At 50.0% G+C, this 16,298-nt stretch overlaps 5 protein-coding genes across 5 annotated transcripts; 1 reads left to right on the top strand and 4 right to left on the bottom strand.

Moving 5' to 3' along the window:
* Window positions 1-233: 233 nt before the first annotated feature.
* ALT_9577 (uncharacterized protein) lies at window positions 234-3,371 on the bottom strand (the record flags this gene model as incomplete). Its single annotated transcript, XM_089600642.1, has 6 exons — window positions 234-338; window positions 393-669; window positions 727-905; window positions 975-1,021; window positions 1,600-2,334; window positions 2,384-3,371. The coding sequence occupies 6 exons, from the start codon at window positions 3,369-3,371 to the stop codon at window positions 234-236; spliced, it is 2,331 nt and encodes a 776-aa protein (XP_089455139.1).
* A 452-nt stretch (window positions 3,372-3,823) lies between these two features.
* Window positions 3,824-8,130, top strand: ALT_9578 (dihydroorotase; the record flags this gene model as incomplete). Its single annotated transcript, XM_033560042.2, has 8 exons — window positions 3,824-4,386; window positions 4,442-4,796; window positions 6,686-6,907; window positions 6,967-7,064; window positions 7,153-7,199; window positions 7,249-7,521; window positions 7,576-7,717; window positions 7,770-8,130. The coding sequence occupies 8 exons, from the start codon at window positions 3,824-3,826 to the stop codon at window positions 8,128-8,130; spliced, it is 2,061 nt and encodes a 686-aa protein (XP_033415933.2).
* A 113-nt stretch (window positions 8,131-8,243) lies between these two features.
* Window positions 8,244-10,155, bottom strand: ALT_9579 (putative amino acid permease; the record flags this gene model as incomplete). The annotated part of the gene is made up of 5 exons (XM_033560043.2): window positions 8,244-8,298; window positions 8,424-8,637; window positions 8,692-9,272; window positions 9,327-9,526; window positions 9,598-10,155. The coding sequence occupies 5 exons, from the start codon at window positions 10,153-10,155 to the stop codon at window positions 8,244-8,246; spliced, it is 1,608 nt and encodes a 535-aa protein (XP_033415934.2).
* Window positions 10,156-11,372: 1,217 nt separating this feature from the next.
* On the bottom strand, window positions 11,373-12,354 carry ALT_9580 (uncharacterized protein; the record flags this gene model as incomplete). Its single annotated transcript, XM_033560044.1, has 2 exons — window positions 11,373-11,868; window positions 11,924-12,354. 2 exons carry the CDS (start codon window positions 12,352-12,354, stop codon window positions 11,373-11,375), a joined length of 927 nt encoding a protein of 308 aa, XP_033415935.1.
* An 807-nt stretch (window positions 12,355-13,161) lies between these two features.
* On the bottom strand, window positions 13,162-14,940 carry ALT_9581 (putative rhamnogalacturonase; the record flags this gene model as incomplete). The annotated part of the gene is made up of 3 exons (XM_033560045.2): window positions 13,162-14,049; window positions 14,096-14,685; window positions 14,739-14,940. 3 exons carry the CDS (start codon window positions 14,938-14,940, stop codon window positions 13,162-13,164), a joined length of 1,680 nt encoding a protein of 559 aa, XP_033415936.2.
* Window positions 14,941-16,298: the final 1,358 nt, after the last annotated feature.

Here is a 16,298-nt window from a genome sequence, read left to right on the forward strand (position 1 = left end):
TACATATTATTTTCAAAATATCATAGGCATTTAAAAATTCTGAACTGCAAACCAGACAGTGGGCATCGCCCTGCCAGCCTACATGGACCTTAACATTTGTGATATGGATGCATAAGCGTTCCAAGAAAGCCAAAGGCAAACGAGCCTCTTGAGCTGGTCAAAAGGCCATAGCAATAAATATTCCCGATAAGACCATATAACAGATAGTACGAAAGTCTCATAGAGATCGCATTTCAACAATTTCGCTCAGAAGGAACTGAAAGTTGGACATAGGGGATAGGGGCAGTCTCCACCTGCGCACCAAACACAATCCATCTTGGCCGTGGGATATTATTGTACTTAGGTTATGTCTTGAAGCTGCTTCAAATGTCGAGTCTGAATGCATTACTTACATAGCCTCTGAATTTGACCATTGAGGTCCAGGAGATCATCCCGACATGGCGCACTTTGGCATTATGCTCAACCCTGTAGACCTTGCCAAAATTCAGACGAGACATCTCATCAAGTCTCTCATTAGGTCTTGCTGGTTCGACTTCCAAGGGTTCCTTAGTCATTCGTGGCTCATCAGCTTTGCAGGTAGGCACAGAACCCTGCATATATACAATGGCATGTTCTGCTGGGTTAACACCAGGTTTAGCCACTCCTTTACCATTATAAGTGGTGATGGGCCTAAACAGCATAATTAGCTTCTGTTAGGAGGACAGCTTCTTAATAAGTTTAACTTACAAACACCAGGCACATTGACTCATTGCTTTAACAACCACCATGTGCTGGATACTGCTGAAGACCTCCTCACCAAGCCTGCTTTGGGTGGATTGGCTCTGGGTGGATCGGCCTTGGCTGATATTGTCTGGAATTACTGTTCTTTGCTGTCCCTTGTCTTCATGCCAGAGGATTCCAAAGACCTGTATAAGTTGTTAGAAAGTGTACATAGAACACAAGGAGTTTGCAGAAAAGAGGACGATTTTCCTTACCCTCCCCACGACAAAGAATGAGTCAGGAGATCTCTGCACTTGGTAGCCTAGGGATTATTAGATAGTTGAAGCTGGACCATGGGCTGTATATTTTGCATACGCAGATCAAGAAGGGGTCCGGAGATCCCTTGTGATTCCTCATTGATACTGTAAGCGTTTCGGCTTCGCAGAGTCTACATGTTGCTTAGACACATGTCATATCTGGAGTGCGAATGTTCACTTACTCCGAGTAGAGGACTTCTCGGTTCAGATGTGCTATGTGTTCCTGAATGATCTGAACCTACTCCAGATATAGGAGTATATAGTGCGCGATGATGACTGGCACTTTGATGCGCCTCAGGATATTCATAATCTGAACCTACTCCAGATATAGGAGTATATAGTGCGCGACGATGACTGGCACTTTGATGCGCCTCAGCATATGCGTGATCTGAACCTATTTCAGATATAGGAGTAAATAGTGCGTGGTAATCACTAGCACTTTGATACCCCATAGGATATGCATGATCTGAACCTATCCCAGGCATAGGAGCATATATCGCGTGATGACGAATGGTGCTTTGATGCGCCTCAGTATTGAGCGCGGGAGCCAAGTCCGCTGGTCTATTCAGTAGGGCAGATCCACTCTGAGCATTTGCATCAGCCCCGTGGTCCAACAGTAGCTGGACAATCTCATAATGCCCTTCTTTCAAAGCGGCTAGCAGGGCAGATCCACCCTGAGTATTTGCATCAGCTCCGTGGTCCAGCAGTAGCTGGACGATCCTGTAATGCCCTTCTTTTGAAGCTGCCAGCAGGGCAGATTCACTCTGAGAATTCACATCAGCTCCGTGGTCCAGCAGTAGCTGGACGGTCCTGTAATGTCCTTCTTTTGAAGCTTCCAGCAGGGCAGATCCACTCTGAGTATTGATATCAGCTCCATACCCCAGCAGTAACTGGACAGTCCTGCAATGCCCTTCTTTTGAAGCTGCCAGCAGGGCAGATCCACCCTGAGCATCGACATCCGCTCCGTGGTCCAGCAGTAACTGGACGGTCCTCTCATGCCCTTCTGCAGAAGCTTCCAACAGGGCATTATCATAAATTGCGCTCCACTCCATTTCGTTTCTAGAGTCAAGATAAATAGCCTGCCCGAGGATTTCCTCCACTAGGTCAGCCTTTCCTTGCTTCGCAGCCAGCGTTAGAAGGCTTCCGTTGTCCGCCACCGTCAAATCTATTGTTTGTCCAATATTGCGAGCAATATCATTGAAAACATCACGAGCTGACAGGGCGTATGTGGCATTCAGAGCTTCGCACCTGGCTATAACAATTGCAACGATTGAATCGTCATGAGGATCAACGACCCATGAACCTGAATCTCCGGGGTCTAATTGTCTCAATCGCCGTCCTCAGAGTGGTCTTGGGAAACGACTTACAGGACATCATATTTAGGCTCCAAACATCTAGAATACCCGAATTGTCCAAGCAGATGCCAGAAAGCGTTGGAGTGGATTGGATCTCCACCGCTTGGTGAGTTCCAGTTGCTGCCCATAGTGGGGTCTTAGGGGGCGTAGCCGAAATCTTCCAGGGAATTAATATCCCACCGGGAACATTGATCTTGTTGAGTCCTGGTTCACACTCATCGGAAACTTTAAGCAAAGCCCAGTCAAACCTTTCGGACAGGAACGACTTCCTGTGCGACGCGTCGTCATCAAGCGGGATAGCTCCTAAAAATGAGTGTAGGCAGTCTCGATAGATATGATCCGCCGTCAAATTTTTGTTTTCAATAGTGTTGTTGTCTCCGACTTCAGAATCTTCACCAAAGCTTTCATTACCAACGTCGCTATCGTCGTCACAGTCATCGCAATCATCGTCCACGCTAAGAAAGGGATGGGCGGCTGTCATGCAGTAATAATATCCATCAATATGGACAACTCCACCAACGGTGGTTTGCCTTTCGAAGGCTTCATAGAAATTGCCAACATTCACCAAAGTCCCACAAAGGCCAATCTTACCAGATGGGCCGTTACCAGATGCACCACAATTCAAAGAGATTGTCGCAATGTGGGTATACGCACGAAAGCCTGAGTTCCCCAGTTTGAGAAAGCACTCTATCTGCTTTAAAGCCCTCTTTGCAACCTTCTTGGTTCCACACACGAATACTGTCGCAGGGTGAGAGAGGTGCCATTCTTTTCCGACCATCCAACAAACAATACTATAGATGGCCATCTTGCGGCTCGTAGGATTCAAATCCTTGTGCTTCTCATTTAAGAAGGCTTTGAGATTTGGATATACATCCTCATCCCATTTTTCCTTTACTCGGCCCGCTGCCTCCCAGGCAGAGCCATCTCGAAATTCTCGAGGGCATGTCCGGTCCACGGATGACCTCTTTTCATCCTCTGTAAGGTCGTCCCAGAATGTCATTGACGGGTTCCGCTGGTGGAGGGGGGGAAAGTTGAGTGATGTATGTATTTGCGTCCTTGTCGGGGCCATTTCACCACAGACATAGATATTAATCTCAGCAGTCTCAACATGGGCCCCCGTTGCGAACAGAAGAATATCCCAAACACAACGGAGCCTTACGAAAGCGAACAACGAGCGGGGTAGCCAGCTTGTGTATGTGGACGTGCCTGGGCTGAATCGACTGATCAACAAATCAAAGATCAGGACCCGCACGTTTGCTTATTTCGGTCAGCAAGGCTGACACTTACCACAGCCTCACAGCATCAATTGAGACAGAAACAGATATAATCTTCCTGATTCCATCCCTTATCCTACAACGTTGATACCTCGGCTACAGCAGATATATATGCTTCTTGGCTATGGATCCTCTCGTGTGGGAACTCAAAAGACCCCTTTCCGACCAAGAGTGGACAATGCTCAAGGCTCCTCTCTTCAAAGCTTTGTGGGACTTTATGCCCGCAAAAAGTGACTCTGCGTCGGCTGACGCCCTTTTGGACCACTACTTTGGCCAGCTGAATCTGATCGAGGCTTACAACCTGAATTTACAAAGACATGAAGATATAGTACAACTTGTACAGTTTATCAAGAACAATACGACCCTTCGTCGTGAGCTTCTTTATAAGGAGTTCACAAAAGGCCATGGTACTTTGCTTGGACCTGTGCCAAATTCAGCAGAGAAAATGATTGAACTGGCTACAAGGATATGGTTAATGCTCACACCTGACGAGTGGAACAACAACAAAACTCTGGAGGAATTTATTCATGACAGCTTCCCGCGAGGTGACAAGGCTACATCCGACGCAATATTTCCTATGACGATCAATGCATATACGCTGGAGCGCATTGGCGGCTTTCATATTGTGTGGACAGATAACATACAGGACCATCTATCATTGTTAATGAACCATGGACAAAAAGAGCTACGAATATTCCATCTGACATCTTTCTTACGGAACTACAAATGCTCCCTAGAAAGGTAAGATCAAATTGTCCACTTGCGGCCTTTACTCTGACACGATAGTCATATTTAGTGGAATTTACCCCTCAGGTTTCCTCGATGAAACGGAGCGGACAATCGCCCTTATGTTACCTTCAACGAATATTGAGTGCCGTAAATGGATTCGGAAAGCTCGTGAAGAGGACAGCCTAGATCTTGAGGCAGGTAACTCGTCTGCAGTGACTCGGGATCTGGAATCATACGATTATTGGCGGCTCAGGCTTCTCGCAATCATCGAAGAGTACGACAGAACAGAGCCAACATCACTCAAGCAGTGGGCACTGGATAGGAGACGCCCAAACCAGCGATACACATTTTGGATTGCAGTCACAGCGTTAGCCCTAGCACTTGTCTTTGGCCTTATTCAGTCTGTGACCGGAATTATCCAGGTAATTGTGGCAGTGAAGACATCTTGACATGTTACCGTAGTACAGCAGAGGCGAATTTGCGATGTCAGACACACCAGGCCTGTCTCTCTGGACGGTATCGTCAGAGAATGAAATGATGTGAGCAACCTTCGATATTGAAATTCATCATTTTATTTATCAATAATTCCACCATCATCCCCACGATCTTCTAGCGGTGTTCGATGAATTTTCAGTTTTGAATATCTCAAATTGTCAAGATATCATCCACCACTGCCGATCACACACAGGCAAATTCCGCCGCAATATAAATATATCCTGTCCCGTACCACTGTGCATACATGTTTGTATCGCAGTAATGCCACCGATGAGCTTACAATCGACGAATTCACTAATACAATCAGCAACGGGAGCTGTAGCCGAAAAGCCCATTTGAATGATGTGAGATTTCCTCTACACAAGTTGTGTCATTGAGTCCAAATGGACGAAAACCAAAAGAGGCTATGACAAGAGCAGTGTGGAGGGAAACATTATGGATGAAATGGTTAGTATACTTCTTTCTCAAGTCTACGACGGAAAGCTAATATTAAGACTTCTAGTCTATCACATATGCAGATAACTTACCCTTCACGGGTCTAGGTCTGATTATTGGGATAAGAGCGGCCTCCGTGAACCGGACTAGCATACCCTTGAGAAGCCCAAGTTGCCGGATACATGAAGACATGGCTACATGGAACCCACCCCTGCGAAAACATCTTCCTACACGGGAAGCGCGCCATTGCCTTGCAATAAACTCGTCGATCAATATGTCCTCTTCAGACTCACTGGCATGCGGATGGATCCCGTAGCCTCGATGAGACAAGAGTATTAAGAAGTGTAAGCTGCCCGATACGGCAGAGTCGCTGATGCGCTTGGAGAAGTCTTGTGTTACTATTCGCAATATCTAGAAAGGTCATCACCACGGGAGAACTTCCCTCAAAATTTACGTGTCCTTACAAAGACTTCCTCTCTCTCAGCCGATGCTACAGCCAATACCGCTACTACTGTAATGTGTATGTAATCCCTAGACTAGGGGTACATCGTCCGGACGCCTTTTAACTAGTGGAATTGGATTTTAATTGATACCATATCTAAACCCAAGGCTATAGCTCCCTCAGGCATTTGCTCTTTTTCAGGATATCGTAAACATGTGAAACTTCCAACCCGCAAACAAGACAGTGGTATTTAGCCGCTAGCCTACATGAACCTTTAATATAACCTATTCCATCATGTCAATATGTGATATGGATGCACTAGTGGTAAATGCAGGCTATAGGTTTTACTAAAATAAATATTACAAGCTCTACCCATAAATTCATAATATTCAAGTGCGTTTACCCCATTCTTAAAAGAGAAGAATAGGAGGCCTAAGGATTAAGAAAGAAGTAGTAAAAATAGCGTATATTTACTAACTTACTTACTATCGTTAGTTTAAGCTATATCTTACTAGCGTTTGGGGTCTTATATACTTCCCTAAAAGACCCGTCCTTACTTTAGATACAGCCTACTCCATTAGTATAGAGGATATAGCCTCTGACAAGACTAATAAGTAGACTTATTATATTTAATTATATTATCAACATACTACCCTGATAATATTTGTCCATGAGAGTTTAGTGAGATATCACGGGATACTCCTCCGAGATTTCGCACTTTGTTCACACTGAGCACCGAGAAGCTTTCCGCCATTTTCAGTGGGAAAAAAAGATCTTGAAAGTCTGTCTTATACGGAAGCTGTAGAGTTCTTCACAATATCGCCGAATCTGTATAATCCGTCCTAAGCCAATGCGGAGGCCCCGCAGCGAGGGGCACAAATCACGTGATAATGTGCGGGAGCCTCGCTTATTGGAGATTTGCATGACGACTACGATCAGTGTCATGCAGGCTTGACAGTGAGCATCTCTGCCACACGAGGATCATTCTCATTGCAGAAAGAAAAGTACACCGCGACGTTCCTCACGATGATCCTTAAAGAGACGACCCGGCTGGAGCTGCCGGCGGCGGCCGACATGCACGTCCACCTTCGCCAAGGCAAGATGATGGAATTGGTTGTGCCGCAGATTCGCAAGGGAGGCGTTGATACCGTTTTTGTTATGGTTAGTCTTTGCTTCTGGAGGCTGTGAGTATTATTGTTGGCGGCTGCTGACGCGAGCAGCCTAACCTGGTCCCTCCCGTCACCAGCGTCGCCCAGGCGCTGGAGTACAAGGCGCAGTTGCAGGCCATTGAGCCGAACGTGAACTATCTCATGTCGTTGTATTTGAATATATGTCTCTCTTCTCCCCCTTGCAGAGATAACCTTGCTGACTGGTCTTTACCAATCTGTTACCCCAGAGACTATCAGAGAAGCCGCTGCGGTTGGTATCACCGGTGTCAAGGTGTATCCCCAGGGTAGGTCAATCACCCCAGGCTAAAGCTGGCTGGCTGTTGACGAGTGCAGGCGTCACGACCAACTCCGCAGCCGGCGTGCGCGACTACGACGAGTTCTTCCCCGTCTTCGCGGAGATGGAAAAACACGACATGGTCCTCAACCTGCACGGCGAGGTCCCCGGCTCGCCCGGCTCGGACATCACCGACATGAACGCGGAAGAAAAGTTCCTTCCTACCCTCAAGATGCTGAATGAGAAGTTCCCCAAGCTGCGGATCATCCTCGAGCACTGCAGCACCGAGGCGGCCCTGGAGGCTGTCCGCTCCTGCTCCTCGTCTGTTGCGGGTATGCTTATCTTGCTTTGTGGTTGTTATATGCAGGCGACTAACGACTGAGTAGCAACCATCACGGCCCACCACCTCTACCTCACCCACCACAGCTGCGAGAACCCCCTCGCCTTCTGCAAGCCCCTCCCCAAGACCTCCAAGGACCGCGATGCGCTGCTCCGCGCGGTCTGCAGCGGTGATCCCAAGTTCTTCTTGTATGCCCATGCACCCTTTTCCCTGATTCGAAGCGTTGCTGATATCATCCAGTGGAAGCGACAGCGCCCCCCACCCCCGTCTCGCCAAGCAAGGCGGCGCCGAGGGAACGGCCAAACCGCCTGCGGGCGTTTTTACGCAACCCTGCGTCGTGCAGTATGTGCTTCTGGCTCTGGAGGAGGGCGTGGAACGTGGCGTCATCGCCAACGAGGATATTACCCAGGAGAAACTGGCGAATTTCCTCAGTGTGTATGGACGCCGGTTCTACAAGTTGCCCGAGGCGAAGGAGCGGATTGTGCTGGAGCGGAGGGGGGAGGTGATCCCTGAGAGTGTGAAGAGTGAGGATGGGAGTGTGGAGGTGGCGTTGTCCCGCGGGGGAGATGAGGTGTTTAGTCTGACGTGGAAGAGCGAGTAGGAGACTCCGTGAAGTGAAATACGGGATATATCTTGTGAAATGGGAATATAGAAAACTACAATACTGACTACTACATACATCATGACATGAACTTATATCAGGAGCTTCAGCCGTTAGAAATGCGCAGCTGGCGGGGTATCTTTCCCGGTGACGATGGGCTCTGAGCTGCTATAACCACTGTCAGAGTTGATTGAACAGATTCAACTGCTGTGTGTAACTGTGAATTTGTGCAGGTGTCTGATACAAGACTGAATGCAGTATATACAATACAATACAATTCTACCACGACTTACCCAGTCTTTGCGGGCACATCGGGAAAATCCGCCTCCACTCCATCGACACCCTCCTTGGGGGGACCGGCGTAGTTGCGGTAACCCCAGACCAAGTACCAGAGCGCAGCAATGGCCGTGAACCCGACGAAGACGACACAGGCGTAGTTCATGGTCTCGAGGGTGACGACCTTGTACGTAGGCATGCAGAAGAGGGGGATAGCCAGAAGACTCCATGCTGTAGACCGTTAGTAGGGAGTTGATTGAGATTCCGACCGGCACGGAAACTTACCCAGAGCAACCACATTGCAGATACTGCCGATGATACCCAGGTTGAATTTGGCGGTGGCGATATCTGAGCGACGACGGAAGAAGAACGAGACCGCGATGGGGCAGGCGTAGCTGAGCGTGAGGAAAATCACACCAACACCGGAGAACGCATTGAACGCGGCGGTGGAACCAAAGTAGATGGCACCGAGCGCAATCTCCACTGTCATTCCCAGGATCAACGCGTTGAGAGGCATGTCCAACTTCGTGTTGACGATCTTCCACCACTTGGAACCGGGGATACCGCCGTCACGCGCAAACGCCCAGGTGCAGCGGGAGGCGGCTGTCACACATCCCACACCGCAGATGATGCCGAGAATGAGCAGCGGGAGGAGCAGCAGGAACGCTCCGGTCGAGCTGCCGAGAGCATCTTTCAGGATCACGGGGGTGGGCTGACCAGAGGCCAGGCTCACCAGCATCGTGATATCGGGCAGGACAAAGGTCAGAGGTAGCAAGAAGCCCAATCCGGCCACGAAGTTCAGCACGATGGTCCACACCATGGCCTTGGGCACCTGAATAGCAGGCTCACGGACTTCCTCACACATACTATCAAATATTAATGGACTGATCATAGCAAGTGAGAAAGGGAAAAAAACTCACGAGATGATCATTCCAGTTGCCGAGGTGGCGTATGCGGCCTGCAACAAACCGATACAGAAAGACCAGCCGGCGGGCCAGCCGGACTGGGGCTCAAAGTCGGTGAATACCCACTTACCAGAGTGTCGGCCATGTTTGGCGACCACGAGGACACTGATGATCAGGGCAATCAGGCCGATCAGGGTCAAGAAAATGGCCGAAGTCTAGATAGGAGACCACGCATGAGAAGTCGCATTGGGAGTCAAAATACTGGTCGCAACGAAGAAAAACATACCTCCAAAATGGGGAGCCATTTGTTGCCTAGGGAAGAGATCGCATGGGTCAACAGGGTGATGGCGAGGAAGATGAGATAGATCTGATAGGTCTGCATGTCATCTACAATCCCGACACCGGGCGCGGATTCGAAGACATTGAGACAGGCGACAAAGAACAGGGTAGTCCCAAAGTTTACAGCCAGGGTAATGGTGATATTGCCGAGAACATAGGCCCATCCGCAGATCCAGGCAGCGGCGCGACGGCACCAGGGGGGCGATAGGGCAAAGGTTTGGTAGTAGACGCCACCGGCAGTGGGATAGACGGAGGTGATCTCGGCCAGCGAGATGGCTACACACAGGATAACGAGGGAGACGATAATCCAGCCCCAGATGATGTTGGACGGGCCTCCTGCGGCGAGTGGGTAGAAGAAGGTGGTAGCGAGACCGTAGGGCACGGAGGAGAGGATAAAGCACATAAAGGCGACCTGCAGGACTGAACGGTTGCGGGAGAGTTCTGGAGTATAGCCTAGATGCTCTAGGATGGCGTCTGCCGAGCCTTTGTCGGTGCCAGTCTCCATGATGGCGGCGCTGGTGGTGGTGGTTGTGGAGGAAATGGTGGAGGACGGGAGGGGTTCCGGGGCTTGTCGCGTGGGGAAGACGGATATAGGTAGGTCGATTGGAAGGAACGACGTGGGACACAAAGATGTATGCGTCAGAGAAGCATACTCAGATAGCAATATACGATGATCCGGGCTGGGTAGACTGCGTTGGGCCTTGAGTGGGAGTCTCGTGAGAGCTGCGATGGACAGAGGGCGATGCTGACGGTTATTAAAGGATAAGAAGGAAAATTTTGAGGAAGCCCAAAACAGCAAGATTTAGACTCTGCCCACGTGAGAAACGGTGCAGTAGAACAAAAAGAGAATAATTAATGGCCTAAGCAAGGATACAGCGGGGCATGATTCGACAAAGCAAGGTTTGTGAGGGGCTTGGACTCAGAGACAGCCACGAGGAAAGAAGCGGATGATTGGAGCAGATACAGCCCGACACGGCATGAATGACGACGGTGGAACAAGCTCGTTTAATTGCCTCAAGGCCATTTGCTGCGTGAATGGCTCGAGTCCCACCAGACGGGGGCTTGGAGATCCACCGTGACAGTCCGCCTGGAGATATCCGAGTTGCATGGTTGCTTGCTTGCATTTGGCTTGAGTGTACCGAGTATACGGAGTAGATAGGAATAGGATTACCTATTCAAGGAAAGATTTGAGTACGGAATAATAACCTTCGAGACATAGTCTATCTGTCAAGCCATGTAATACGGGATAGGAGTCACTGGACGATTTTGCCTGTTCTGGAATAGAGTTGACCCGGGTGTTTTAGTTTGAGTCTGGAGGAATCATGAACCAAGTTGCAAACAGTTATCTACCACAGTACGGCTCTAGGACTGAGACTAAAAGACTGGGAATAGGACTAGGACTGGATAGTCAAAGTTATCTCGCAGAGGACAATGACTTTTAATGCCGCATGGAAAAACTCTGTTGATTTCCGATTGTAAGGAGCCAATCAGAATGCAGCAACCGAACCAGACTTGACAGGCCAATCATCAACCGCAAAAGCAGTTTGGTACCGTGGTGTTAAATCTTTGGAATAGCCTCGGCTGGGCTGAGACATTGATATGAAGGGAATCTGAAGTGAATGCCAAGTGCTAGAGCATATAGATTAAAGAGTAGGTCAAAACGGATCGGTTCCTCTCTTCCACTAGGATTTAGTACCATATCTTCGGACTACCAACTGTCCATTAAAGGACCACTATCCCCATAGCAAGTATCAACACTGCCATCCACGTGTCGATATGCATCCGGATTGATCCCGTTCCAGAGTCAGTGCTGACAGCGTGGAGTGCAGCAGTCTTCACCGTACTTGACGCAGCAGCGATCGTCGCAGTCGATGTCGCCGTCGACATTGCCGTCGAGTTCGCTGTCGACTGTTTCTCAACTACTTTCTTCGACATGCCCATATTGTACAATGGCAGTGTATCGTTTTTGGTCCATCCGCACTTCTCGACCGTCGCCCAACCATACGTCGAATTCTGCCAATCGTCGAAGAGCACGCTGCTAGAAATCAACTGGACGCGCTGACCATCCTCGGTCATGCCCTTCATATGAATACCAAACTGGTAGTTGTCATACGGATATTCGTGACAAACCCAGAAATAGGCCAGCGCGCACGTCCAGTCGCAGCCGCCGTCGTCATAGTAAGTGCTGCTCTGGCCGATATAGCAGTATGTTCCGTCACTAATGCAACAAACATGTCAGTGTTCGTCCCTTCGTTGGAGCATCAGCTACGTACTCATCTTTCGCGCAGGATCTCATCAGGGCATATTGCAAGATATGTCCCAGCGTCACAACTGGCACAAACACCTTGTCCTCGAGGTTATCCAAGTCATTAGTCTTGAATGCTGCGTCGCTGGCCTTGTTGCACGTCTTCTCGACATTCGTGACATAAGCCGACAAAGACGACTGGCAGGTGGCCGTGCAGGTGCGGTCAAACATGGCCGAGTCGTATTCGGGTAGCCACCACCGGCCTTCCTTGGACACGGCCAATGCGAGCAGAAAGTCGTCGCAGTCGATATTGGCGCTGTAGGCGTCCTTACATTCTTGCGAGGTGGTGCTGGACAGGCTGGCCGTGGTGTAGTTCCAGTACTTGGTGGGGGTATCCAGGCTGAAACTCCACACTGGCACAACGCCAATCGCCAAAAGGAGTGGAAGGAGAGAATACATCTCAAAGGCCGACAGGTAACTGAAAGAGTGACTTGGGTGAACTGAAGGACAGTGACTACATGGACCTGCGTCCGTATCGACGACGCCAGGTTGGGGACGAACAACCAGGGGCACTGCTCGTACTTATGACCAGCTCAGGTTACATTCTGTCAACAAACTGCGGGTGACTCGGCGCCGACTGCGAAGCGATGAGCTAGAGCAGAGTCCGCTGGCTCGGCATGAACTGGTGGCTTTTTTAGCGATGACAATTGAGTGATTGAGCCATTAAATCAGCCCATATCCAGCCATCTTTAGAGGGGCACATTGCATCTTACCTAGAATCATAGTGATATAGAATCCACAATAGATTGACTCTCACTTTCCGCTTTTCAGTATCTAAACAACTGAGCGACAGAAGGATCAACAGCAGATCATTGAGCCAAATGATGCGTTGAGCTTGGATAGTTGCCAAGAGGTTCTCATTAAACTACGAGTCACTAAGCGGCCAATTCTCAGGGTCCACTGGGTCTAGCGCTGAATGTTTTCCATACAGAGAACCCTGATTTCCATAGTCTGTGGATGTCTCACTTTAGTTGTCCTCACGTATTGCCCCTTTTGATTGAGTCGCATTGTTCCTGTTCGTCCGTCGAATCATGGACTGTCGCAACTCGCACATGCTGGCCTCGGATGCTCGTTTGTCTTGGCTAGTTTATCTTATCCTCCGAAAGGAGCTTGGCTGATCTGTTGCCAAGCTGGAAACCAATTCTACTTCTCGGAATGAATAGGGCAGAATATAGAATTTGCCAAGTGTGCCTCTATGACTGACGTCTACAAATACTCCAGGATGATGCTATCCCACATAAAGCCATGCCACCTGCTGGCCTTGCCCACAGCAAAGTCAATCGAGTTCCAGCCAGGCTGCAGCTTCCCTTCGGGAATCTCAAATTGGAACAACCGCCACTCGCCAGCGGTCGTCGCCGACCGATACAGACAGGGGTCGTTCGGGAGGGTGGTCAGATTCCCGATCGGACTGGCCGCATCGCCATTCAGGAGAATCGACGAAGTGGTTCCCGACGAGTACCCAGCCAGAGAGACAGTCAGGAGCGCAGCCGAGCTCTTGGCCGCCTCGAACCGGATCGACCATGTTCCCAACGCAGCCTGTCCGAAGCACCAGTCCGCGGTCTTGCTCTGACCAACAGTGTAGGTCAGATTCGCAGGGCATTTGGCGACGACTGCGTGCTCGTACGGAGCGCCGCCATACTGGAACCCCAGCGACTTGCGGTCAAAGTCGCCGACCTGGAAGATTCTCGTGCGCGAGGGGACTTCCCATTTCAGTGTGCCTAGCTTGGCCGTGTGCGACTCTCGCACTGTCACGTCGCTCTGCAGGAAGGAGGTGGCCACGTCGGCGAGCTGGCCGCCGTTAGACCATGCTTGCAGCCCGTAGTCGCCGGTGCGCACGTCCTCAAAGGTGAACCGGCCCTTGTCATCCGTCTGACCGGTGTAGTAGTAGGTTGTGCCCATGTCCAGTGCCGTCTTGTTCGGGTGATTGTCGCCCAGGAAGACCGATGCGCCGGCGGCTGGTCGGCCGTCGGAGAGAACCAGGCGGCCGGAAACGGAGCCACGAGACTGGTAGGCTTCATCCTCGAACCATTTGTAGGGCCATGCTTTGAACTCCTCGGCTGCGCGGGCGGCTGCGTCGGTTTTGGATCCGTCGTTCTGTTGCCGTTAGTACATCATCTGACAAACTGAGGACAAAACATACCAAGTACCACAGCCACGGTCCCCAGACTTTGCCGTCAGGAAAGACATCGTTGGAAGAGACCATAAAGTGAGTGCCGTGGACCATGTTCAGCTGCACCGCATCGCCGGTCGAGCTCTCCCGGTGCACCATGAGTTCCTGCTTGAGATGGTTCCCGTTGTAGTAGTCCTTGCCGGGATTGATGTACCACGAGCCAAACTCGTCGCCATACACGCCGTAGTAGTCCTGGTCGCGGATCCATGCGGTCCAGTCATACTTGGTTATGTAGGACCCGTCTGCCAGCTGCCACGTTTCGTCCTGGACCTTGGTGCCGCTCGCGATCTCCGCCAACGTAGGAAGGGCGCCGTCCTTGATATTCGTCCGTCCGTTGGGGAAGCTTGTATTGTCTAAGCGCCACAACGTCCGGAACTCACCCAGCGTGGGTAGGGCGTGGTTGACAAAGTACTGGTACGCGCCGACCAGGTCTTCGAAGATCACCCAGTGAAAGTCGCCCTCTTTGGCTGTGAATTGGATATCGAGGAAGTCTTGTCCTTTTGTCTTTCCTTTGCGATAGATTTCCGCTGATGTCCAGTTCAGGTCGGATTGCGCGCCATCTAGTCATTGCTGAGTTGGTACATGGTCAATGAAGGGGCAGAAGGTCACTCACTGTAGCTGACATAGTGGCCCACAGCATCCCCTACCAAGTCCTTGCCTTTGTAGTAGAGCTTCACACCGTACTTCTGCCCAATGGTGACATTCCACAGATCGTTTCCGATGATATGCGTGGAATCGTCGACCTTTTGCAGAAAGGGCCCTTTGGCGTGCACGCCAGCCGCCAATACTAGACTCACAAGGGATGAGAATAGCATGCTGATCGATTCCTTCGCAGATGCAAGGATAATACGGTCCTTGAGAGCATCAGGCCAACAAGTATTTGTACCCCAGATATTCTCCCCATGTTTTGGAGATGCCAAGTCGATTTCGGGGGAAGATTAGCACGAAATGCGGGGGGTGGAGACCGAGGCGCTGATGCTGGATCATGGATGTATGCCAATGGTGGAATTATTTACCCATTTCCCCGGATTTTTCTTTTTGGTTAGGCTTGCGGAGAGGCATCATTAAGCAGGAGGAATCCAAGAATGACACTTCGGGGTATTTGAGAGCGTCGTTCGCCAAAGAGGACTCACTTATCCCGAGTCGGCTGCTGCTGAAGCCAGAGCAGTCACTATTTCGGATGCTTCTATTCATAGCAAGCACATCAGGTAATTCTGCATAAACTCTGCAGAATAGTACAAAGTCCTTATGCATAAGCCCGTGTTGACATGCATCCTGTAGACTCGTATTGCTGACGTGTTCTTTGCTAGTCCAAGGCTCTATACGAGAAATGCTATGAATAGTAGCGAAAGAGGCCCATCGCCTAAGGTTATTTAGGATAAGCATTGATACTCCATCAGAGTGTCCACTTGTTGGCATGAGCTCCATAAAGCTGTTCCAGATTCCAGACTCCCGATTATATACCAGTGACATCCAATGATCGATCATAATGCCATGATCCTGTCGACACGACACCATGAGTAGCCGCTACCAGGAAAACTCAACGATGAGGGATAGATAATCTATCTGGAGGGAGAACCGGACGCCTGAGTAATGAATCCTACCAGTAATAAGACTCCGCATTCCAGGGGCCAGCCTTAGGCTCAACTTTACTCCTTGAGGATTCCAGAAGGACCAATGACTACGGGGGATTGTCGATCAGACTCCCAATGCGGCCAGGCACACGTGCGTTTCCATTCCTTTTCCCATCCGTCTCGTCTCCGACTTGATCTCCTGTCCCAAATCGATTCAATTCGGTTCTCCCGCTGAATCTAGAGCGGAGTGGCCCATATTGCGTTCAGACTGTCTCACTTTCCTCCATTCTGTCTCGGTTGTGAATGTTCCACCCTCAAGATGGATACACGTTTGAAATCGGACATTCAGATCTGTAATCGTAGGTCTAAGCAGTATATCTAGATAAAATGTACCCGAGATACGATCTGCAAGAACAACACACCCTGCATTGTCCCTGGTAGTCAAATCGGAGGATTACCCCAGTCTTGTCCCACCTTGCCCTGTTCTATTTTAAAGTCGAGTCTTCATCTCTTGGCCAAGACGCTCTAAGGCATGAGGAAAAGCATATGAGCAGTCAGATCGGGGTATCAACCAAGCGCACGACACCAGAACAACTACT

This window comes from Aspergillus lentulus (assembly GCF_001445615.1).
Source record: "Aspergillus lentulus DNA, contig: Alt17, strain: IFM 54703, whole genome shotgun sequence".
Classification (NCBI taxonomy): domain Eukaryota; kingdom Fungi; phylum Ascomycota; class Eurotiomycetes; order Eurotiales; family Aspergillaceae; genus Aspergillus; species Aspergillus lentulus.